The sequence below is a fragment of the Alosa alosa genome, chromosome 4 (assembly GCF_017589495.1).
Source record: "Alosa alosa isolate M-15738 ecotype Scorff River chromosome 4, AALO_Geno_1.1, whole genome shotgun sequence".
Taxonomy (NCBI): domain Eukaryota; kingdom Metazoa; phylum Chordata; class Actinopteri; order Clupeiformes; family Clupeidae; genus Alosa; species Alosa alosa.
In genome coordinates, this window is record NC_063192.1 from 11,230,548 (window position 1) to 11,254,080 (window position 23,533).

A 23,533-nucleotide genomic window follows, 5' to 3' on the forward strand; every position below is an offset into this window, starting at 1 on the left:
CCCACTCAACGTCTCCAACCAGCACAATATCCTTGTAGGAGGAAACAATGTTTGCTTTATCACATTCATGTCTTTTTTTTCTTTTGAAAAGTTTCAGTCTCCATCCACCTACCAGGATGTATTTTGGATAAGTCTGAAACAAGCTTACAATTTACAGACTTCAATAAAATATTTTTGAGATAGGGAAACAAAAAAACAGAGGCCAAAAATATGTGATGCACAGACAGCATAAATCTAGGCATAGCCGACAATATAGAAGGACACAAAGAAAGAAAGAAAGAAAGAAAGACTTTGAATAACTTTCCTCAGCGTTTGGCAGGTTGTTATCTATACTGTACATAAACTGGAACAATGACTTACCTTACATCCACCGGTAATTGGCACAGGTGGGTTAGACTTTGATATTGGGCGTATAGTTGCAACAAGCGAAACACACAACCATAGCAGCCATATACCACACCTCCACCCTATAAGGAATTCGACAAAATTCCGACGGGCGGAGCCCATGACGCCGTGCATTTCTGAATGAGTCCTCGGAGAGCCGAACTACTAGCAGTGCAGAAATCAGTACCACCGAGGAAGAAGGCTGCCAAGAGTAAAACGGACTCGAAGAGGAAGAAAACGTTTCAATAAAATGGAATACTGGGGATTAAAGTGCATTTTGTTTTTTACCATATTTATTAACTGTATATTTATTTCACAACAAAATAAAGAAGGTGAGTAACCTACAATTTACCTAAAAGTTATGCTAAACTAACTTCCTTTAACATCATAGTCAGGTAGCGCGTGGTGTAAGTATGGGTGAATACGAAAAGTATGCAGTTGCATTTCAATTTGCAGGTTAATTGTCATTCATCTGAAACCAATTTAAATGAATTTGAAAGCACCTTGCATTTATACATTTATCGTGTTAGGCTATTTACTTTTTGGGACTGTTTGTCTAATTCTAGACTAATGCTCAGTGCTATTTGAGTGGTGTGGTATATTTCAGAACGTGTGCTGTTGAATGTTGGATTGGTAAAGGTTTTTAGATAATTGATGGTCTTCGCATTAAATATTATTATTAGCCTACACATTTGCGTCAACAGCTTACTAAAGTCAGCCAGCTTAGGCTACTTTTGATGGTATATTTAAACTGCTCTGTACAAAGATCTCACTCATCACAATAACTTATGCTGTACAGTTCACTTGTTATAGGCTTGTCTTGTCATGTAAGGGCAGAGTTAAGAGAGGAATTTACTGGAAGTTATCTTTTCCTGGCTATAGATGCTATTTATTAACACGAGCAAGGCTTTCAGGAACGACCAAATAAATGGTTCTTTCAGAGCGCATAAAACTGAAACATCTCTTTTCTGGTCTTTCACAGAGGTGCTCTTGGACATGGTTGCATCGGGATCGGAGCTGGGCTGGTTGAAATGGCCAGACGAGAACGGGGTGAGTAACTTGGAAAAAAAAGAACGTTGTCACTCTCGACTGAGTGCCTTTACTAGACAGTTTCTATAGGAGAATTCTATTTATTTGCTTTACCAGCGGTTCTTAGAAGTCAACGCTTGAGTGGGGGAAATTACATTTTTCAGTTGTTCAGGGTGATTTTTAGAGCGCATGTCTTTAATGTGTTATATTAAAAAAGGATTTAACAGTTTACTGGACAGAGTTTGAGCTGTTAGACAGAAAAAAGTTTGAAAGATAGCCTAAATGCTGCAAGCTTTCTGCGTGGAGAATACTTGTGGCCTCGTGTGGTTTTAAAGCCCTGTCTTCAGGATTTTATAAGTAAGGGTGTAATTAACATTTAAAGTTAGGACCATGTGGTGTTTTTTTTTTTAGACATGTAAGTTAAGCACTTCAGTGGAGCTGTCTTTTTACACTCGGGTTTTGTAGCTGGAGTTTTTGTGGAATGGTTTTCATTATTTCAACTATTCAAGTTGGACGAAAAAGGCCTGGTGCATTGAAAACAGAGGGAATTAGTTTAGTGCGCCTGCCTTGCCTGGCTGCAGTTAGCAGGTTTTCTTTTTCCTCTCGACTTGACTGATCTGGAATGTCCATGCAAATTACTGTCCGTAAGGTGATGGTGGTTTGGTACAAGTTCAGACAAGTTTCCCTTTGTGAAGCTTAGCCACAATATTACAATTCACAGCTGTAAAATGTCTGTCATTAAAATAATAATAATCAAAAATAATTCCCTGATGCCTGAGATGATGTATGTTAACAGTTAACATGTGTACAACTGCAGTGTACAAACATATTAACAGCACAGGAGATTTAATTTAAAGCACCCTGTCTAAAAAAGCACATATGTCAGCAATGTTTGGACCTCATGTTGGTAAAAATTACAGTCTTAATGAGCTACTGGGGTTTTAATGAGGGTATAAATTCCTTTTCAACTGGTGTAAGGACTCCGAAACAGTATGGCCTATATATTTTTTATGGGGGCATTTGTTCTCCAGTTGCATGATATCCCCCCCCTCATTCCTATGCCACACACTGAGCAAACAATGCAACACTCTTATAATTAATAGCCCAGTGGCAGCATCTATAGCGAGAACCGCATACTGCAGCTCCATGCAGAGCACAATGAAAGGGAAATGTTCCCCACTGTCCAGACAAACTATATCAGCAAACATGGCTGACCATGGAGAAATAAGAACCTCTGTGGATATTGCTTGAGGCTGGTGATAAATCCTGTATGGATGACTTGGTGATTGTTGCCTTCCTGTTCAATTGTGTGGTCAGAGCCTTTGAGACAAATCTACCACAGTAAGGCATTCATGATCTGTGTGCTCTGCTCTCTTTTTTCCATTGCAGTGGGAAATGGCTCAGACTGCTTTTAATGGGTCTTTGCACTACAACTACTTTGTATGTAATGTGGAGTCACCTGCAGGCCAGGACAACTGGCTTCGCACCACTTTCATTCAGCGGCACCCGACGGCCTCCCGAGTGTTTGTGGAGCTGCGGTTTGTGGTGCGGGACTGTAACTCCTTTAACGGTGCCTCACTCACCTGCAAGGAGACCTTCAACCTCTTCGCCTCCGATTCCGACGTGGACATCGGCACCAACTTCCGCAAGAGCCAGTTCCGTAAGGTGGCCACCATCGCCCCCGACGAGATCTCAAAGATGGGCGGGCTGAAGATGAACACGGAGACCCGGGTGGTGGAAGGCCTCAGCCGCAAGGGCTTCTACTTGGCCTTCCAGGACATCGGGGCCTGCCTGGCCCTCTTCTCAGTCAGGGTTTACTACAAGATCTGCCCGGCCACCATCAAGAGCCTGGCAGCCTTCCCTGAGACCGTGGCTGGTGGGGACAAACAAAACCTGCGCAAGGTGGCGGGCGAGTGTGTGGAGAACGCTGTGAGTGCCAACCAGCCACTCATCTACTGCACGGCGGAAGGCGAGTGGGTGGTGCCGGTCGGGCAGTGCCAGTGCCGTGAGGGATACGAGCCAGAGGGCGATGCGTGCCAAGGTAAGAGATAACTTCCCCTCTGACACACTCTATAGTCTTAACGACTGCGGATGCTACAGGAGTTGTTTGGAATTGGAATTAAATGGCTCATAGAGCAGGAATTCCGTCCCCCTGGGTACATTGACTCCCATGAAAAGGAATGGAATGCTTCAACTGCCTTGAGCAAGTCACCGCATCTCTCTGTGACCATAAACACAAAAAATGCTCATAGTCATTTGGTGATTTTGGCCACAGGTTGCTTAGGAAAGATAGGAAGAAGGGAAGGAACAGGTCTGCTCATATCATAATAATAGTCTCTCATTTTGTTGTCGTCTGACTGAATCTGCTGCTTATCTCTTTGATATGTGGATAGGAAGCTTTCTTTTGGAAAGAGGCAGTGGTGTGGAAATGAAGTGTAGCTCTACTCTTTTTACCTTTTATGCATTCATTTACTTCTTATTGCTCTGAGCCACCATCTTGGGGAAATTCAGGGAAAAGCTTGTTAATTATTTCAGGGATACTTTTTTTCCCTTGATTTCTGTCCTCATGCATTCCTTTAAGACTAACAGGCTCAGAAACTGTAGCAAATGATTGTGCTCAAGGCAAACGTTTTCCATGGATGTGTTCACCGCATGCCTATAAAGGACATGGTATTACCTGGGTCTGTTGGGCATGTAGCATTTTCTTCCTGACCTTGTTCTTTCTCACGGCGCATTCTGTAGGTGTGAGTTAAGTGGCCTGACATTCAGGTGTTTTGTGACTCAATGTGTGTGTGTGAGTGAGTGAGTGAGAGAGAGAGAAAGAAAGAGTGCAGGCATGTCAGGGCCCGTAAGGAGTTACAACATTACAAAACCCTTCAAACGCCATCACTTTCAGCGCATTTTACTTTCCGCACACGATCTTGCCGAGACAAGTTAAATGAGCAGGGAATGTATACAAACTTGTCTGATTAAAAAGCAGTTTGCAAACACTTGCAACACTCGCCTCACAGGTAGATGGCCTTGGAACAGTTTACTTGTTTTGCACAAACACTGAATACGTGTGGTTAAATATGGTGTTCCGTTTCTCCTTGTGTGGAACCTGAAGTCAAACATTCAGCAGGATATATTTGTGAAAGCTGAGAACTGGAGTAGGCAAGAGGGAGAAGGAGACACAAACAGTGTGAGAAAGGGAGCTAGAGAGAGGAAAAGGAAGAAAAAAAAAATGGAGGGGGCATTTTTAAAGAGGTGGGGAATGGAATGTAAAGGTAGTAGAACAATGCGGCGCTGTGTTTGCAGCCAGAGATATTGGTCCCTCTTGCCCTCCCTCTCCTCTGCAGCTCTCCTCTCCTCTCCTCTCCTCTCTTCTCTTCTCTCCAATGCATTCCTCCCCTGAGCTTACCGAGGAGCCTCCCTGATTACAACAGGCCTGAGGAATTCCCACGGGGAGTGCTGTGGGCCCTCTCTCTCTCTTTCTTTCTCTCTCTCTCTCTTTCTGTGATGGATATATGGATGATGGAGGCCAATCAGTTGGCCACGTAGTCAGAGGAATAGAAAAAGGCAGCATGAGTGCGATGGAGAAAGGTGCGCGACACTTTGTACATACCATCTCCACGCCCTCATAACCATTGGAAGCCTTCTTGAAGTAATTGCCCAATTGTGTTTTCATAAATCTAATTGTTTGTTTTTTTTGTCTCACCTCACCTGTGGGTCAGTAAACACTTAATCTTTGTCTGTCAGTGTGCCAGTTTTTTTAGCTAGATGAGTCACTTTATTCAGGATCTGTCTAGTTTGTATTGCAGTTCTGAAAATAAAGAATCTCTCTTTCTTTTTCTCATTCTCGTTCTCTCTTTCTCTCTCTCATTCTGTCCATCTCCCTCACACCACACCCACACACACACTGCACCCCCACACACACACCCACACACACACACACACACACACACACACAGACGCACACACAATATACACACACAGTCACAATCTGTACTCTGTCCCTACTTGCATTGACTCACTGTTTACACTGACACAATTTTCCTAGCTATAAAGAAGTGCCCCTCCTTCCTCATAATCTTCTTGGGCACAAAGGCGCACATACCTCCTCTGACCACACAATGGCACATTTTGCTTGACCTGTGCTGTGATTGGGCAAGTAAAAACCTCATGCCCACGCCCTGTGCCAGCAGAGACACACAGAGAACACATAGCACAGTGCAGTCCAAACCTGGCCAAATGCTGGGCAACCATTTGTCAGGCATAAAGGGTTGATCCCAAATACATGAGAGTTGAGAGCTGTTCTTTGGAGGGGACTGGTGTGGTGATGCTGGACTTTTCTTTCCTTCTTTCCTCTCAGGGAGGCGTTCCCGATTTACTGTAATCTCCTGTTTCTTTTTCTACCCACTGGCTGGAACAGAAACTGTTGGTGACTGTTCAGGCTGGTGTGTGGTGGTGAGTGACTGACTAGGTAGTAATTGACTTGGGTGTGTGTGTGCTCAAGAGCTGTAAGTGCTGGTTAGGCATCTTATTTCTCTTTCTTTCTCCGGGCTGTTCCCTCTCCCTGATTTTTCTCCCCTCTTCCTGTTTCTTGCTCTTATTACATCCTTGCTTGCCCCTTTTTTTGCTTGTTTTTTGGCTTTTGTGTAGGCCTTTCTTACCTTTTACTGTTTCTCTTTCTTTCTCTCTCTCTTTCGCTCTCTCTTTCTGCCACTCTTCTCTGTCCACTCTTAGTCTATCTTTTTTTTTTTTTTTCTCGCTATGGGTGAATGTGATGCAGCCTTTTGGCCCTCTCGGTCTCCACTGGGGCTTGCTGCCCAGTCCTCCTCACGCTGATACTGCTCAAATGTTTTTTGACGGGTTTGTTACTGATGATGTTGTTTTTGGCCTGGGAGCATGGGTCATGGAAGCGACACGCACTGAGACTTTAAACATCCAGTTTCACACGGCCTCGGACGAAACCTCACGGAGCCCGATTCCCCAGTGTTGTCTGGTGTCCAGTAAATAAACATGCCCCCCTCTCCAGCATCGGTCGCCGTTAAAGATAAATAGATGCTTAACATCGATGGCCTTATTCATGTGTCACCAGACGACTGGTCACATCAGTTGCTTCAAAATGTCCATTTTGAAAATCCAATGTATTTTGACCGTCTTGATAAATCCAGATTAAGACCAATTATACTCATCCCCACGTCTCAAGAAGCTGACTAACACTGCGAGCCTTGATCACGTTATTTGACTAGCTTTACTTTCCTTTCATCGGTATCCACACACACAACCCCCTTGAGCTTGACTTGATTGGCGCATGAGCTTTCGGGAGATGAACAGCTTAGGAGATACACAGCTGAGTGGTGGTGGGTGGGGTGGGGCGTGAGACCTCGGCGCACCAGCAGGAGAGAGAGAGAAAGAGCTTGATTAAGAAATCGGCACACTGCTGTGTGAGAATGGGCCGTGAAACTCATGCTGTGCAATTTAGTGAATTTGCTGGGCCGGTCCTCCCCATTGTGTGCGGCCCATTGGAGGTTACTGGGTGGGAGAGTCCCAGTGAGGTACCGACAGAGAGAATGATCCTGGCTTTGAAGGCTTTGTCTCTCTGAGCGCAACACTGAAACTCGACCATAAGTGCTAGCCTCCCTTGCCATGTTGGCTAAAGCGCTCCCGGGCCTCTTTGATGGAGGGCGTGCTTAGAGGAGAACAAGGAGGCTGCGGAAATATGTTTTAAATGTGCGGCTGATGTTAAGCGCTGAAGGTTGTTTCACCCTGTGTGACCTATAATTACTCCCACCTTTACTTCAAGCTAATTTTCTTGGATTATGCCGTTTTTCCACTAGTCGCCTGAATTGTTTTCTCTGTTCTCTGTCCTGCTTAGGCTTTTTTCGGTGAGCTGTCAATGTGTTTCCACCCCACCCCCCAACACACATCCCCCAACCCAAGTTGAGTTATGCGTTCAAGACGGCACTTTTGTCATAATGTTTAGAGTATTTGTGAGATTCAGTAGACGGTGGATAGATTTGTTGTCCTTAAGTGTAAATTTAACGTGACCTTGTGGTTTGGGGTTCTCGGAAGTCGGGCGGTTTGTGAAGGGGAGGAAAATCCAGGGCACCGGTATCTTTTCTTAAATGACTCAGGCATGGGAGTCAACGGAATATTTCCACCCAAAAGAGAGAGGATGCCCACATCAAGCACAGCTATGTTTGTCTGTGGAGAAATCCCTTTTTTCTCTCCCCTTCTCCTTTTGTAGGAGTGAAAGAATGTTTTCCCCTGCCAGAGTTTGAGGGTGTGAGCGAGTTAGTGTCTGCATAGGTAGATGTGTATGTTTGTTTTGACCGTAGCCATAGTTTCTGCCTCGTTGGTGCCATGCTGTTCACCGGCGCTGGCTCCCGTTTTATGGCCGACTTAGTCCACGAAGCCATGTTGGTGTGTGTGTGTGTATGTATGAGGGGGGGGGGGGATATGTTTCCTGTGCGTGGCATTCCAATGATGGAGGGCCATAGCTGGAGAGGGGATGTGTTGAGTGCATTGTGAGGCTGGTGTGTGAGGTCAGCACTTTCCTGCCCAGTATCGGGGCAGTGTCAGACACACACACACACACACATACAGGACGAGCGGCGGTGCAGACCGGAGGCCTGTTAATCCTCAGTGACCCTCCAACTCGTCGGCTCAGGGCTTTTCATTGTTGTGCTCATTCACTGGCCTTCATTCACTCACTCATTTTCCACATAATAAGGAATTTTGTTTATTGGTTTACGTGGCCTCTCTAAGCGGAAGCAGACTTGCAACAGCACCTGAATATGGGGAAACTGGGAGGGCAGGAAAGGCTCAAAGGGCACGTGCTTGTTTGTGATGAATATCACTGTAAAATAATGTGGTTTGTCCAAAGAAGAAAACAGAAACACTCAAACGGAATACATGGCTCTTCAAATAACAGGAGCTTAGCTATTTCTCTCTTAATATAGAATTTCTCTTCCTATCCTTTTGTTTTATTTTCTTTTCAGCCCTTTTCCCACTTTAATCTGCATTATTGTCTTTAAGGAGGAGGAGAAAAGTGTGAAAAGACTAGGATTACAGCAGTTATTGTCGTCCGTTAACGACTAGATGAAAGGATGAGTAGAATTGTAAAGCAGAGATGTAATTCTCTTACAGCTGTTCTATAGGCCTGGTAATCCCTTTGACTAACTTGGTCCCCATACCTAGATCATCCCCCTCCTACACACACACACACACACACACACACACACTGGCCCAGGGGCATCGTGTTACAACTGCCCCTCCACCCACAGTCTCACGCATTGTTGAGCATAGCCACAAGGCCACTCACTCAGACAGACAGGCTGTCAGGCTGTCACGCACTCCTCAAAAAACACACTCTCCACACAAAGCATCAAGAGGCTTGTCAGCAGAAAGAGGGGACAGAGAAACAAGAAAAAACTGCAACAATTTGACCAAAGGGGAAAGAAAAGAACAAAAAAAAAGGCCAAAGACGACATGTTGATGGATGTTTTTTTTTTTTCCCTCTCCTCTCTTTTTCAAAGACCCATTCCTGCAGCGGCAGGTTTTACTCTTGATACCAATCTGTGTTTCTAATGATGCTTTTTCTCGTGTGATTTGCGTTTTCCCCCCCTTTCTAGCGATCTCCACGGACACTACTTCTGGAGTTAACCTCTCAACCCCTCTGAAACGAGTCCCGGGCTGCTGTCCTCACTCACTGCGCCGCTCTGTTTGTTTTGCTTGGCCATCAACTCCCGGCAGACCCGGCCCTTTAACTCACTGCCGCCCAGACCCTGAGGCAACCTCTGCCTGCTCGCTTGCAGGCTAATGACTTTAGCTTGGCCTTGGTTTTTCTTTCGCTCTGCCTATGAGGACACCAACACCAGCACCCCCTCCCTTCCTATCCCCTCCACCCCCGTTCCATTTCAGTCCTCAGTCCGCTCCCTCTGACTCACTCTTAGTCCTTGAGGGATTCCTCATGTCTAGCTGTTATGTATGCCTTTTATCCATCCATCCACTCATCCACTCATCCATCCATCCAACCATCCATCCATCTGTCTATCTGTCTATCCGTCGGTCTCCTCATTAGCTCCGCTCCCCCGTCTGTCGTCACCCTTCTGTCGACAGGCCCACTCGACCACTGTGGGGGCCAGGCGGGTCACAGGAGAACAGGAGATCTTGCTCTGCTCCTCACAATAAACAAACACGCACTCCCAGGCCTCTAAGAGCCTAATCCCCTCAACACTGTGCAGGAGACCGGCTCTTCAGGGCTCGGCGCTGAAGTCGCTCAGCTGGTAATGTCAGCGGCCCTCAAAAGTCAAATGCCACAATTTTTTTCCTTTTTTTCCCTCTGCCCCCCCCCCCCACCGGCTGTTTCTTTCCCTTTGCTTTAAAACCAACCTCAGCAGTGTTTCTCTCGTTGGCTCTTGTTCCTCGCCTGCTTTGATTGGCTGGCCTAGGAAGGAAGCCGAGCAGCAGCCTTGCGGTTCCTGCTTCCTGTTGTGTCCGGCGCACAAAGACAAAGCCCTCGGAGTGCACAGGCGCATTCCTTTTGGCCTGTGGGGCTGCACAGATGCGAGACTCTCAGCTGACGCTTTCCTCACTGCTTCGCCACATTCACAGCAACATTTTGGAGATTGCAACACACACACACACACAAATCACCTAATCTCTCATTGCATGTCAGCTACATTCCTCAGTTTGGCAGCTGAAATCAGTAGATATTGATTCCCTAGTAGTTAACTATCAGATCAGTTAATTGACCAATTTGTGCTTTTCTCTTTGATCGAATTCCAAGGCCAGTACAAGATGATCACCTCCACCCATTCCAAATTGATTAGTCTCCTTTTATGTCTCTTTTTGTCCCTCAGTGTTAAGAGGCTTGTTCCCTTTGCTCTATTGGCATGTGGTATCTCCACCCTTCCCCAACAAGTGTTGGTGGCAAGCTGAATTGAGGAGTCTTGTGTGCCTGTTGTCCCGGGTGAATGGCCCCGCTGAATGCAAGACGGACCCTCACATGTGGCTTGAGGGGCGAGGGAAGGGACCCCAAAGAATCTTGCGGGGATTACGCGAGGAGGAGGGGGGTGGGTGGGTAGATGCGTGGGCATATGAATTGAGGCTCACCGCAGCAGCTGTTAAGACCTCTTAGAAGTGAATGGAACAATTCTCTCTCTTTCTCTGTCTGTCTGTCTGTCTCTCTCTCGCTCCTTTCTCGCGTTCCCTCTGTCTCTGCTTTCTCCTTTCTCTCTGGCCCCAGCAGGAGTCATTATCCCCCCCACCCACCGACCCCACTTCTGTCTCCACTCCAAGTCCCTCTGTCTCTCGCCCCTTTCCCCTCGTGTCCGCATAGGTCGCGTTAATGAGTTGTAGTAAAAATGTAGCCGCAACAGCTGGCAGAGAATAGGCGAACGGGGCTCCACTTGAAAGGGAGGCATGAGTAACATGCAGGCCTGTTTCTCGGACTCTCTGCCCGAATTCTTTTCATGCTAAGACGTTTGCTTTTGAAATTGGAGCGTGCATGTTTCTCATAGACTTAAAGTAATGTATACCTCTCCCTGCCTCTCCTGTTTTACAGCAAGCACTGCAACCATAAACAGGGGCCTACTTGAAACAAAGCTTTGGTCCGGGAGGGGCTCCTACCCTATAATCAGTTGTGTTGGCAAAATATTCTCTTTCCGGCAACCCAACCCGAAACAAATAAGTGACCCTGTCATCCAGTGCTCCATCAGTTTTAGAAGTGTGACTGCGTCCCCCTCTCAAAGCAGTGTTTTAGATGAGTGCACTGGAGGCTAATTTCATCTGCTCTGACTATTGTTCCAGACTTGTTCTAACTTTTCCTTTCCTGGCTTCTGACACTGAAACCGCCTCTGATTCTTCACATATTTCACCCTGTGGCACTTTTCTACCTCCATTTACACACATGCACTTGCAGACAGTTTTATCGCATTGTTGATCTCAACCCCCCCCCCCCCCCCCCCCCATCCAATCGCACGCACATTCAATTTCTGTGATTCATCAAAGGCGCGCCGCACGGGTTCACCATACTTTTCGGGCGCCTTGATCAAGTTTCACGCTTCATCTGACGTTCATAAAGCCCATTAACAAGCCCAAGCTGATATCGGTGGGTTCCTCCCTCAGCCAGCGGAGGCGGGTGGAGGGGTCGTGCTAAAGGAAGAGGGGAGGGGGGGGGCTGGTGGTGATTGGTGGGTGGAAGTGGACGGAGGAAGGACGTGACCAACGTGTGCTGGAATGTTTCTGGACAGATGCAGGGGAGACCTTTTCATTTTCTCCACTATATTTCCTGTTTATTTCCGGAACATGTAACAGAATGACGAGATCCAAAATATATGTACATCCAGAAATGTCACAAAGAAACACTCATGCTGTATACAGAGAGGACTACTCTGTTGTGCCATTGTGTTTGTTCAGGGGTGCGCTGTTGACTTCCGTACAGTCTTGTGTCTGTACAGTGGGCCGGGACGACTCATTGTTTGAGTTCTCTCCAAACCTGTTTAGTCTTCTGGTAGATGCAGTTTTAGCTTAGCTCTTTCTCTCTCGGTTTTGTTCAGTTCACTGTCTTCTTTCTTTGCTCTGGTGTGTGTGTGTGTGTGTGTGTGTGTGTGTGTGCGCGCGTGTGCAGTGCTTGACTGGAATGTGGGATGACTGGTCTTGTTTGTAAAGAAGAGAGGCAGAAGGTACAGAAAGAAGAGTAAGGAGTGTGTGCATTTGAGCACTCCCTATCTACGGGGGAGGGAAAGAGACAGACACTTCAAAAGGAGTTGCTTTAGTGAACCTCTGCATTTGTTATGAACTTGACACGAGCTTTCAAAGCCCAATCTTTGTTGTATGTTTCTCTTTCCTCCTCTCTCCCTCTGTTCCTTGGCCAACTCCCGTATGTGTGGTCTCCTTGCACAGAGTGTCAGCCGGGCTTTTTCAAAGCGGACGCATCCAGCGAGGCCTGCCAGCCGTGTCCAGCGAACACCCAGCCATCCGAGGCAGGAGCTCTGGCCTGTCCCTGCGTGGATGGGTATCACCGTGCCTCCACAGACCCCTTGTCCGAAGGCTGTTCTGGTAAGGGCAAAAAACACCCACAATGCCCTTGTCCGTCTCATTTTAGTTTTCTTTTCTATTCTATTGGATTAATTGCTAGTTATCCTAGCCACAATCCGTTTTTTCATACTCTGTTGTATTCTATTCTCATCTTGAAGGCTTGCCCTCCGAACCTGTGGATCTGGCCACAACACCAGTCCTGGGCGCTTCGGGCAAAGTGACGCTGTCCTGGAACCCCCCCGAGGACACGGGCGGCCGCTCGGACCTGACCTACCGCGTGACGTGCGAGCTCTGCGATGAATCGGCCTCGGCCTGTGTGCCGTGCGACGAGCACATCCGCTTTGAGACCGACTTGGCGGACACCAACGTGGTGATCGGCCTGCTGGAGTCTGGCGTGAACTATACCCTCAGCGTGGAGGCGCGCAGCGGTGTGTCCCAGTTCAGCACCCAGCGGGCAGTCAGCTCCATCACCACCATTTATTATGACCGCCCGCCTTAAGCGGCGGTCATATAGGTTTAGTCAGATTTTTTTTTTTTTTTTTCAGAGCATGTCCAAATTTCCGCCAATGATTCCGGGACACTGAAAGACCGGGTAGACGAAACTTGGTGGGCATGTAACCCCACATGGATAGCATGGAACCATCGTTTTTCGTTTTGATCTGTAGCCCCCGCTGAATTGGACCCCGAAAAGGAGGGTAGGGCAGACACAGTTTTCTGTGAATATCTCGAGAACCGTAAGGTTTAGGAGGACCATTATTTTTTTTGTATGTTGATCTCAAGGGGCCATGTCAACCCATTCCATAACCACTCATTTCATGTATAGCGCCACCTAGTTAAACACAAAAAGTAAAATGAGGTGGTGTAATTGAAGGTATCTGTGACCTAACATAGTCAAAACTGCACGAAATTGGAAGTGTAGGATCATTATGACACCCTCTGTATGCACGCCAAGTTTTGTGGAATTCCGTTCATGGGGCCACACAATAAATTAATTTATGTTACTATACACCAACTGGCCTGTAGGTGGCCGGAGACAGTTTTCTGTGAATATCTCGAGAACCGTAGGGCCTAGGAGGTCCACCTTTTTGTATGTTGGTCTTAAGGGGCATGTCAACCCATCCCATTACCACTTATTTCATGTATAGCGCCACCTAGTTAAAAAAATTAAAAGCATAAAATTAGGTGTTTTCATCTCAATATCTCTGGCTGACAAGGTCAAAACTGCACAAAATTAAAAGTGTAGGATCATTATGACACCCTCTGAATGCATGCCAAGTTTTGTGTACTTTCGTTCATGGGGGCCTTACAATAAAATAATTTATGTGTACATTTAGTGACATACACCAACAAGGATTCCCCGACACTGAAAGACCGGGGTACACAAAACTTGGTGAGCATGTACCCCCATATGGATAGCATGGAACCGCCATTTTTCGTTTTCATCTGCAGCCCCCGCTGGACTGGACCCCCGAAAGGAGGGTAGGGCAGACACAGTTCTCTGTGAATCTTTTATGGTATGTTGGTCTCAAGGGCCCACATAAACCTGGCTCATAATCACTCATTTGTGATTTGCCCCCGGTAAAAATGAAAATCAGTAGGATTAAAAAGAAAGCCAAAATAAATATTCATCATCATCATCATGGCTGCATTTTCAGTATTGGCTAGAAGTAGTCGCTTGTCCACTAGATGGCGATCGCTGCAGTGAGACGTAATTTTGTTGGAAGTTAAAAGGGGTTGAAAAACAATGGACGCTTCATACAAGGACTGTAATTTACGCGAGCTTAACATCTAATAAGGATAGGACGATGTTCACATGAAGTGTAATTCCCATTTCTTCTTGAAGTTTAAATAAATCTGAGGATGTTTATCGACATGCTTGGTTTTTACTGCAGGTAACGTTAATCTTGTAATATCAATAAGGACCTAGGTAATGTGTTTTTAGCTTGGTTGAGTGATGGAGGCATTTGATTTATTGCATTTGTAGAAAACTATAAATGCGGTTATACCAAGCAAATGTATAGCAGCACTGTTTGTATCTTTCGACTGTCATTTATTGCACGCTACAAAAAATCATTCTGTGCAATGGAAGATTTTACCAACGCTAATCGGGTCTGATACAGTTTTGCCTATACATGCGTGAGACTGAGACGCTTCTGTTTATTTTGTTTTAAGTGCTGCAGGGTGTGAGAGGGGAATCGATGTGCTTTGATTACAGCTTGGTAGTTGTAGTCTGTGAAATTAAAAGCACGTGTGTGTGAAGTATCCAAACAATGACACCTTCATTTCATTATGGCTGTTTTAGCAAAACACCTTAAGCTACTGTGTAGTAGGTCCCATTTAGAAGTGGCTACTTCATTTGGCGCTTTCCCTTGACTCATGGAGCTGCGCGGAATGTTATTACAACTTTTCGCCACGATATGACAGTTTAAGTCCCTTTTGATACTGTAAGGCGTGAAGCCATTGGTTTCCAAAGGAGATTTTATTTGTGTCGCCAGCATAGCCTATTGACAATTTATGTTGTCAATAGGCCTACCTTATAATCCTACCTGTAGCTTAGGGAAGCTAACAACTTTCTATTAGGATCTAGTTTGTTAGTTACCGCTTTGTCATAACTCCCTGATGCATTTTGCATTTAGAATAGCCAGAGCGTATATCTCAATCGAAAATTAAACAATATCGGGTGCCTATGGACTAGGCTGGGTGAACCCAGCCTGATCTGCCCGCTATTTATTTTTGATTTCTTAAAAGATTGAGCTTGGTCTGATGAAAGCCAGACTAGCCATGGACCTCAGTTAAACAATGCAAGGGAACATGAATCAGCCTATATTTGCACTAACAATAACGACAAAAGCTCTTCAACTTTGGCCCGTTAAAAATGTGTATGAACAGTCTAGCGAATGATTTCATCAAGGCCCATTTGGACATGTCAGTTATTTGCACCACTGGTTAGATGTAAAACAGCATTTCGTTTCAGACTAGGCTACTGTTACTTAATTTGTGCATTAACAATAACGTTTCAGACTACTGTTACTTAATTTGTGCATTGACAATAAAGTATTACATGAACTAAAGATGACTAAAATCTTATGTAGAAGAAGAAACATTCACAAAAAAAAAATCCATCCATCCAAAAATGACCTTTGTTTTTGATAGCTGTTGAAAACGGCATGGAACTGACAGAGATGTTTTTTTAAAAATAAATACAAAAAAATAAATAAATAAATAACATTATGCTGATACCTTTTGCTTTTTCCCAAATACAATGTAGCCTACAGGTGTAAGTGACCTTTCATCAATCCAGTTGCAATGGATGAACTGTGATGAACTGCCCTACTTGTGATTGTTTAGAGATTTTAAAGGTTTTATAACAATTCTACATCTTCTTTGGCTATTCTACAATCTATTCACCTTTTCAGCACCAGTAGGGTACTTTTCTGTGCAGCCGCACACACACACTCAGGCATGCCAAACAAGCATACACAAAAGTTTCAAGAGTGGGGGGATGGAGTAAAATATGGAGACAAATTGAAGTGTGATTTATTTTCGCTGAACGGATGTACAGGACTGAGCGGGCGGTCATATTTTGTAATCGCTTATGCGTACATCTAGTTTGTTTAGCAGATGCTTTTATCTCAAACATCCAGATATGCTTTCTCATTAGTATGTGTGTTCACCAGGTGTGTTGGTATTAGCACCTGACTCTAACTGTTGAGCCACAGGAAGCACTTTTAATTGTTCTTACTGAAACAAGAAGTGGTTGGGATGAGATCACTTTTTTCACCAAAAGACCGATGTCCCCAACTGTTACATGTGAAGCTACACCCATGTTTGCATAGTAGTATACTTGGCAGTGGACTAAGGGTGTTGTAATGCTGTTTCTAGTCTTGTACCGTGACCTTCAACCTCTGTCCTCCTCCACAGATCCTCTGAAGGTGACGACCATGCAGCTGGACGAGCGCGGCCCCAATAGCCTGTCCCTGTCATGGACCGTGTCCCGCAGAGGCAAATTGGCCGCCCGCAACCGCTACCAGCTGATGTACCGCAAGAAGGTTAGAGCAGGACACAATCTTTAGCACCGCTCACAAATCACTGACCGGTCATTATTCAGCTCCGAGAGGCGGACCCTCCAATCGCCTTAGTGTTGTGTTTGCTTTTATTGGCTAATGTCCTGTCCTGTCACTTTCGCTCCCTGTCAGGATGGCGAGGGCGAGACCTTCTCGTCTGGCACCACGTACACTGTGCTGATCTTGGAGAACACCTCGGTACAGATCCCCGACCTGGCTCCGGGCACTGCGTATCTCTTCAGGGTCCAGGCACTGAACGCTGACGGCACCCCCGGGACCGACGTCATGGAGCACGAATTCACCACCATGGCAGAGGGTAAGAGGGGGAAGGAGTGGACATCACTGTGTGTGTGTGTGTGTGAGAAAATGACTTCATACTTCAGAGCTGAGTAGGCCTGTTGCAGTGCAGTGAGTGTGTGTGTGAATGTGTTTTTTGTTTAATTCTCTTTCCTAATTCTTCTCCTTGTTTCATCCCCTCAGCTCCAAACCAGGGCAACACCTCAGTGATTCTGGCTGCAGCGGTGGGGGGAGGCGCCATGCTGCTTATCGTCGTGGTGGTCCTGCTCGTACGCAAACGGTCAGCACTCTTTCTCTTTCTCTTTCTCTCTCTCTCTCTCTCTCTCCCCAGTCTTTTGTCTCCCCCTCAATACTTACTTTGTCTCCTCCCCATCCACTCCCTTCTTTAACGGTCCCTCCTCTCTTTTTCTTTTCTTTCTTTTTTCTCCATAGCAAATGATCCAAAAGGACATCTTCTTCTTTTGCATTCATCACTGCTCCTCTCCTTACCCCCCCTCCCTGCCTTTCTCTCTCCAGTTTAGCTGCTTTCAGGCCCCTTGTATCTGTTTCTGTTTCCCTCCAGTGGGGAGGAAAGAATTGCCCCTGAATGCTCTCTGTGGCTCCTCAAAGCCGGCGCTCTAACAAGTAGCAGGTCTGAAAAGGGCCGAATCAGAAGGCCACATTGTTTCAGATAAGAGGCGACTGGTTCTCTTTGAGTCTCAGACATTAGCAGAGGGCTCTGTGAAGGTGACCCCCACCCCCACCCCACCTCACCCGGTCCCCACCTCCCTCCACCCGCCAGCCCTGTCTGTCTGTGATAACCCGACCTCCTGTCACCACTTGGCAAACACAGGCACCTTTTTCATTTGAAATCAAAGCCCACACTCTGAGAACATCTACGCTTAGAAATCATTAACAGAACATTCGCAGCAGCATGGGAAAATCGGCACAGAGGTTGCCCTTCTAACCAAAGGCTTGACTGGGATATATCCTGGTCTTCAGGATTTAGGTTTTTAAAAGTTTTTAAAATATATATATTTCTCTCTTTCCTCTGCAGGAGAAGAGGGTCTCACACAAGACAAGGCCCAGAAGACACCTACTTCAGCCCAGGTAAAACACAATTTGAGCTGTTCTGAACCACGTTATCCTCCACGTTACTGCTATGGCCCCCTGTGGAGTTGACTTTATGTACGTTTTACGCACCTTCGTCATTCGATCTGTTTTTGCAGAACAACTGAAACCCCTGAAGACGTATGTCGACCCCCACACGTATGAGGACCCCAACACAGCCGTGCACAAGTTCACAAAGGAAATCCACCCCAGTCACGTCACCAAGCAGAAAGTCATCGGTGCTGGTTAGTAACCTCCTCTTGAATCAAAAGAACACCCTACACCTCTCTTGGGGCGCAGTTGAGACCCTGGGAGAGATAAGGGTGTTTTCCCCCCCTCTCAACATGTGAAGGCATTATTTATTTGGAGTTACGTGAGAGGCACAGCTCACTGCCTGGAGTGACAGTCGAAACACAGCTCAGATCAGAATCTGCACATTGGGATTCTTGCACTACATGTTTGGACATATTTCAGAGTGGCAAGTTGTTCCCCCAAGAGAGCATTTGTTTTCCAGAAGAAAAAAAGACACTTCAGCCTGATCTCGGCTGTTTGCGTAACCCTCTCGGTGCTCCCATTTCTCCTCCCCGTCATGTTTGTTTTCCACTCCTGCTAATTGAATCCAAAATAAGATGTTGCACCCCTTTATTAAATAAACAGCGACTTAATTGAAACAGTAAGCTGGGTTTTTTGAAAGGATGTACCTCATTGGTCGGCGGTCGCTGACCTGTGGCTGGGTGGATTATGGTGCAAGAGTCACCTTTACCCTTTGTCCACCCCCACAGGATTTCCCACGGCCCGCCGCAATCCTCGCCAGGGCGAGACAGCTGATTCCCATAACTAACCCCCCTCCACTCACACACACACACACACACACACACGCACACACTCAAAAGCACACACACACACACACTCCAACATTCCCCCTCCCCCACTCCAGGCAAGCCACTGACCAGCAGTGTCCAGTTAACCCTCCTGATTGATAACCTGACCTTAAGGTGTGCCGAGGCCATGTGTTTTTGTTTATGCTCGCCTGTCTTCACGCCCTCATTCTCTGTGCCTATGTGTGTGAGCCTTGATTATCGCCACAGCATCTGGTTCACAGTTTATTCCCAGCCCCTATAAGCGCTGTAGTTCAAACACACGGCATAAAGTGTAGTGTGGCGTGGTGTGTGTGTGTGTGTGGTTGGTTATCTCATGCCCCTATCCTGCTCTGCTTCGCTGTAGGGGAGTTTGGGGAAGTGTACCGCGGCATCCTGAAAGCGCCCGGGCGCAAGGAGACGGCGGTGGCCGTTAAGACTCTGAAGCCGGGCTACACGGAGAAGCAGAGGCAGGACTTCCTGAGCGAGGCCAGCATCATGGGACAGTTCACCCACCAGAACATCATTCGCCTAGAAGGGGTTGTCACCAAGTGTGAGTGCCGGCCTTTCTCTCACTTTCTCTCTCTTTCTCCCTCTCGCTCTCACTCTCTCCTGTCTTTCTTTCTCTCTCTCTTGCTCTCTCCTGTCTTTCTCTCTCTCTCTTGCTCTCTCCTGTCTTTTTCTTTCTCGCTCTCTCGCTCTCTCGCTCTCTCTCTTTTGTCTTTCTCTCTTGTAGATCTTGTGAACATTTTTATAATGCTTTGAGAGTGGTTCTGGCAGTACATAGATATTTTTGTTTTTCTGTTATTCATTTGGCTTTATTTGCCCATTTCAGTCAAACATGCCATGATCGTGACTGAGTACATGGAGAATGGGGCCCTGGACAAATACCTAAAGGTGAGTCATGTACCTGTCTCAAACATTACCATTGTGGCTATGACCTCAGCTTCAACCTCTCACAATGGTAGTTTACACAATGTACATTATTCAGGGTATGGAGCTTATAAATGTAATAGAAAAATATCTAGGAATATATACATGTACTGTATGTTAATATTTGTTTCTTTTTTCTGTCTTTTCTTTTCAGGATCATGATGGGGAGATGACCTCCTTTCAGGTGGTTGGAATGCTTCGTGGGATAGCAGCAGGAATGAAGTACTTGTCCGACATGAGCTATGTGCACAGGGACCTGGCTGCCCGCAACATCCTGGTCAACTGCAACATGGAGTGTAAGGTGTCCGACTTCGGCTTGTCCCGTGTGTTGGAGGACGACCCAGAGGGGACCTATACCACCAGTGTGAGTTTCAGACCTATTTCCAGCTCCCGGTTTCATAGCACTTGTAATTTTGTCGTCAGACTATTATTTCGATGTGAGGAGCATGAACGAATGCCCTTTCATTGTCCACTGACCTTTTTGTCTGTGTTTTTACCACAACAGGGAGGCAAGATCCCAATCCGCTGGACGGCTCCTGAGGCCATCGCCTACAGGAAGTTTACCTCGGCCAGCGACGTGTGGAGCTTTGGCATAGTCATGTGGGAGGTGATGGCCTTCGGCGAGCGGCCATACTGGGATATGAGCAACCACGAGGTAGGCCACCAGAGTTCCGTCTGATGCAATGAAATGTAACGTTATGTGTGGGTGGACCGACCAGGGAAGGGCAAAGCATGGAGAAAAGGGAAGGAGTGTTTTTGCTGTTGTTTCATGCTGTGGTTGGAAAAGTTCTCCTAAATATAGTCACGCATAGAACATGAGGACGTTGGAATGCAAGTAGAAGGCAGAAGGACTCAAAACGAAACATCTGGACACTAAAGTCACCGTTTTGATTGTTTGCTTGTCAGGTGATGAAAGCCATAAACGAGGCCTTCCGCCTGCCCGCGCCCATGGACTGCCCATCAGCGGTGTACCAGTTGATGCTGCAGTGCTGGCAGCAGGACCGCTCCAAGAGGCCCCGCTTCCCGGACATCGTCAGCATCCTGGACAAGCTGCTCAAGAGCCCCGAGTCCCTAAAGGCCATCGCTGACTTCGATCCCCGGTAAGACTTCACCTCGGCATCGGTGTTCACTTGCACGCGATGGCAAACGGTGTGAGAAAATCCAGAGATGCTTGAGGTTCTTTTGGTTGGCAGGTAGTATCAGTGTTGGTATGCTGAGATGTTGGGACATGCACTGCGTACTGCTGAGCAGAGTGTCAGCGATTTAGTTAGATCTTTATCATAGTATTTGCGTGCCTGGGGAAAAACAAAGGGAGTTAGGGGCAAGCGGAACTGCCACACTCTCATCTGTTATCTGATGATGAAACCGCACAAACTGGTCTTCCTTAATAAGTACAACAATACAATAAAAAGATAATAGTTGCATGCAAATTGTGTGTGTGTGTGTGTGTGTGTCTGTCTGTCTGTCTGTCTGTCTCTTATTGTTTTTGGCCTCTGTGTCCCATCAGTGTGTCCATCCGGCTCCCCAGCACCAGCGGTTCAGATGGCTCTCCGTTCAGGTCTGTGTCGGAGTGGCTGGAGTCCATCAAGATGAGCCAGTACAGCGAAAACTTCTCCTGCGCTGGCATCGTGTCCATGGAGCAGGTGCTGCAGATGAAGAGCGAGTGAGTACAGGGGCGCGCACACACACTCACACACACACACACCGTCCCGCTCCTCCAATCACACAGACTGCACACACACCACCGCTGGCGCAGGCAGCCCAACCTGCCCAACGTCTGCCGGGTACCAAAACTATAAACAGTCACCCAGTTGATGAGGTAGCACGAGATCATATTTATAGGCAAGTTAGTATTTTGGCCTTAATTCTGAAACATATTGAAACATGTTTTCCATATTTCATCCCCAAAAGCCAGTAATTTAATGACCCGAATATGTGTGTCGGTTACGAGGATTACCAGTCTGGGCCACAGACCAGCATACTTTACTAAATCTGGCAGGGATGGTTATAATGCCATATCATAAGGTGTAATTAATATTCGGCCGTCTAACAAGGTGCTTACTCACTTTTATTGTCCAATAAAAGGCCTGAATTGCCGTGAGTCATTGTCGTTGAAGTTACAAGGGAAGGCAAAGGGAAAGAGGAAGAAGGGAAGAATAGGCTCTTTCCCCCCTCAGCGGCCTGGTGGTGGTGGTGAGGTGGTGGCGGCTTGCGGTCAGCCTCCCTCCCTCCTTTCTTCCATCCCTCCCTTCCTCCCTCCATCTCTCGTATCCCTCCCAAGTGCCCGCAGCGGTCCAGCGCAGGGCTGCCTGGCTGCAGCCAGAGACCGCCATTTCAGCTCCGGCCTGGGACACACAGGGCTGTGTGGCTTTCTCTGCCCTCCGTGGGGAGAAGGAAGGGATACAGAGAGGAGAGGAGAGGAGGTGTAGAGGGAGGGAGGGAAGGAGAAGGGAGAGAGAAGGACTCAGCTCAGACAAAAAGAGGACGATTAGACCGCTGCGGAGGGAGGCCGAGATTTGGAGATTTTGTTTTCCGGGAGGGAATGGGGGCAGCGGGGGCGCTGTCCCATCTTTAGCCTTAGTGGGGTGAGAGTTCAGGAGGGGACCTGCAGAGAAGAGGCACAGCTTTTTGGGAAAGCGGGGAGGCTGAAGCAGAGTTTTGACCACACTGACCCCTGGCTCTCTTCCCATGTTCGCTTTTAGCTCTGAAAGCTGGGTAAACTATGTGCAGGGAGGGGACAGAATGCGAAATAAATCCCTTTGATGTGTTTTTGTTATATTTTTCTGTGTGTTTTGTTTGACTTTATGGCCGTATGTTCCATCTGTTGTCATCTGGTAGTACTCTTAAAAAGACCAGCAACTATTTACAAGGCTCCCACTTTCCTTGCCTGCCAGGGGCCTGGTTCATGGCAGCAATGGAAGATCCTTGTTAAGTCATTAAGACCCTAATTAAAGATGTAATTAGGCAACTGGATCCATCCGCGTTGCATGCATGCGTGAGTGGCTTTGCTCAAAAAACACCCTTTTCCCGTTTTTTGGCCTGTCAGCCTCTGGGTGGAAAACTCTCCTCTTGCAGCCAGGGCTGAGATTTGTTGCTCTGGTCCCTCCCTCACCCTCTCTCTCTCTCTCTCCTTGTTCTCCTCCACAGGGACATCCGAAACATCGGCGTCCGGCTGCCCGGGCATCTGAAGCGGATTGCGTACAGCATCCTGGGCCTGAAGGACCAGACCAGCACCCTGAGCGTGTTTGCGGTGTGAGGCAGACGCCCTGACACACACGCGTGCGTGCACACACACCCGCTCATGACCAGCGAAGTCTTTGAAGCCCAGGCCCCCAGGCCCCCAGGCACTGACTGACTGACTGAACTCCACACTACCCCTCCCCATCACCACCACCACCACCCCCACCCCGAGCTGCAGGGACAGCTCCTGACTGGGGCAGACCCCCCAGCCCCACCTCCACCCCCCCAGCCAACCCGTGATGGACTCCTGGCGGTGTGACATGCCGCAGATTTGATAGACTTGATATCAACGAATGGAGAAGAGCAACGGTGGGAAGTGGGAGAAGAAAGCTATGAAAGCTATACATTGGACCATGTATAAAAGATATATATTTTTTGATATTCTATTTTTTTTAAAACATTCTAAGTTTTGTTTGGTCTTCTTACATGCATGCTTCTTTTGGAAGAAGTGTAATCAGATTAGTTGTTAATGTTTCTATTCTGCTGTGGCTGCAGGATCTGGGAAACCCAAGCAGGCATATGGATGGTAATTCTTTGTTGGCATTGCAACGTCTGTTAACTGTAGAGGGGCCCCATTCACCAAAGGGCACGACTTTTAAAAATCGACTTTCC

At 47.0% G+C, this 23,533-nt stretch overlaps 1 protein-coding gene across 1 annotated transcript; it reads left to right on the forward strand.

Annotated features, from left to right (window-relative positions):
- Positions 1-521: 521 nt before the first annotated feature.
- On the forward strand, positions 522-23,058 carry epha2b (eph receptor A2 b). The gene is made up of 18 exons (XM_048240948.1): positions 522-716; positions 1,367-1,434; positions 2,803-3,454; positions 12,307-12,462; positions 12,600-12,919; positions 13,339-13,346; positions 16,358-16,490; positions 16,638-16,821; positions 16,986-17,082; positions 17,839-17,891; positions 18,011-18,136; positions 19,116-19,301; positions 19,584-19,645; positions 19,836-20,045; positions 20,187-20,336; positions 20,588-20,781; positions 21,189-21,344; positions 22,829-23,058. Exons 1-18 carry the CDS (start codon positions 635-637, stop codon positions 22,935-22,937), a joined length of 2,946 nt encoding a protein of 981 aa, XP_048096905.1. The 5' UTR covers positions 522-634; the 3' UTR covers positions 22,938-23,058.
- Positions 23,059-23,533: the final 475 nt, after the last annotated feature.

Coding starts and splice junctions, on each gene's coding strand:
- epha2b (XM_048240948.1), top strand. CDS start 635: ATGGAATACTGGGGATTAAAGTGCATTTTGTTTTTTACCATATTTATT. Junction 1,435..2,802: donor AATGGCCAGACGAGAACGGG/GTGAGTAACTTG, acceptor TTTCCATTGCAG/TGGGAAATGGCTCAGACTGC. Junction 12,463..12,599: donor CTTGTCCGAAGGCTGTTCTG/GTAAGGGCAAAA, acceptor CTCATCTTGAAG/GCTTGCCCTCCGAACCTGTG.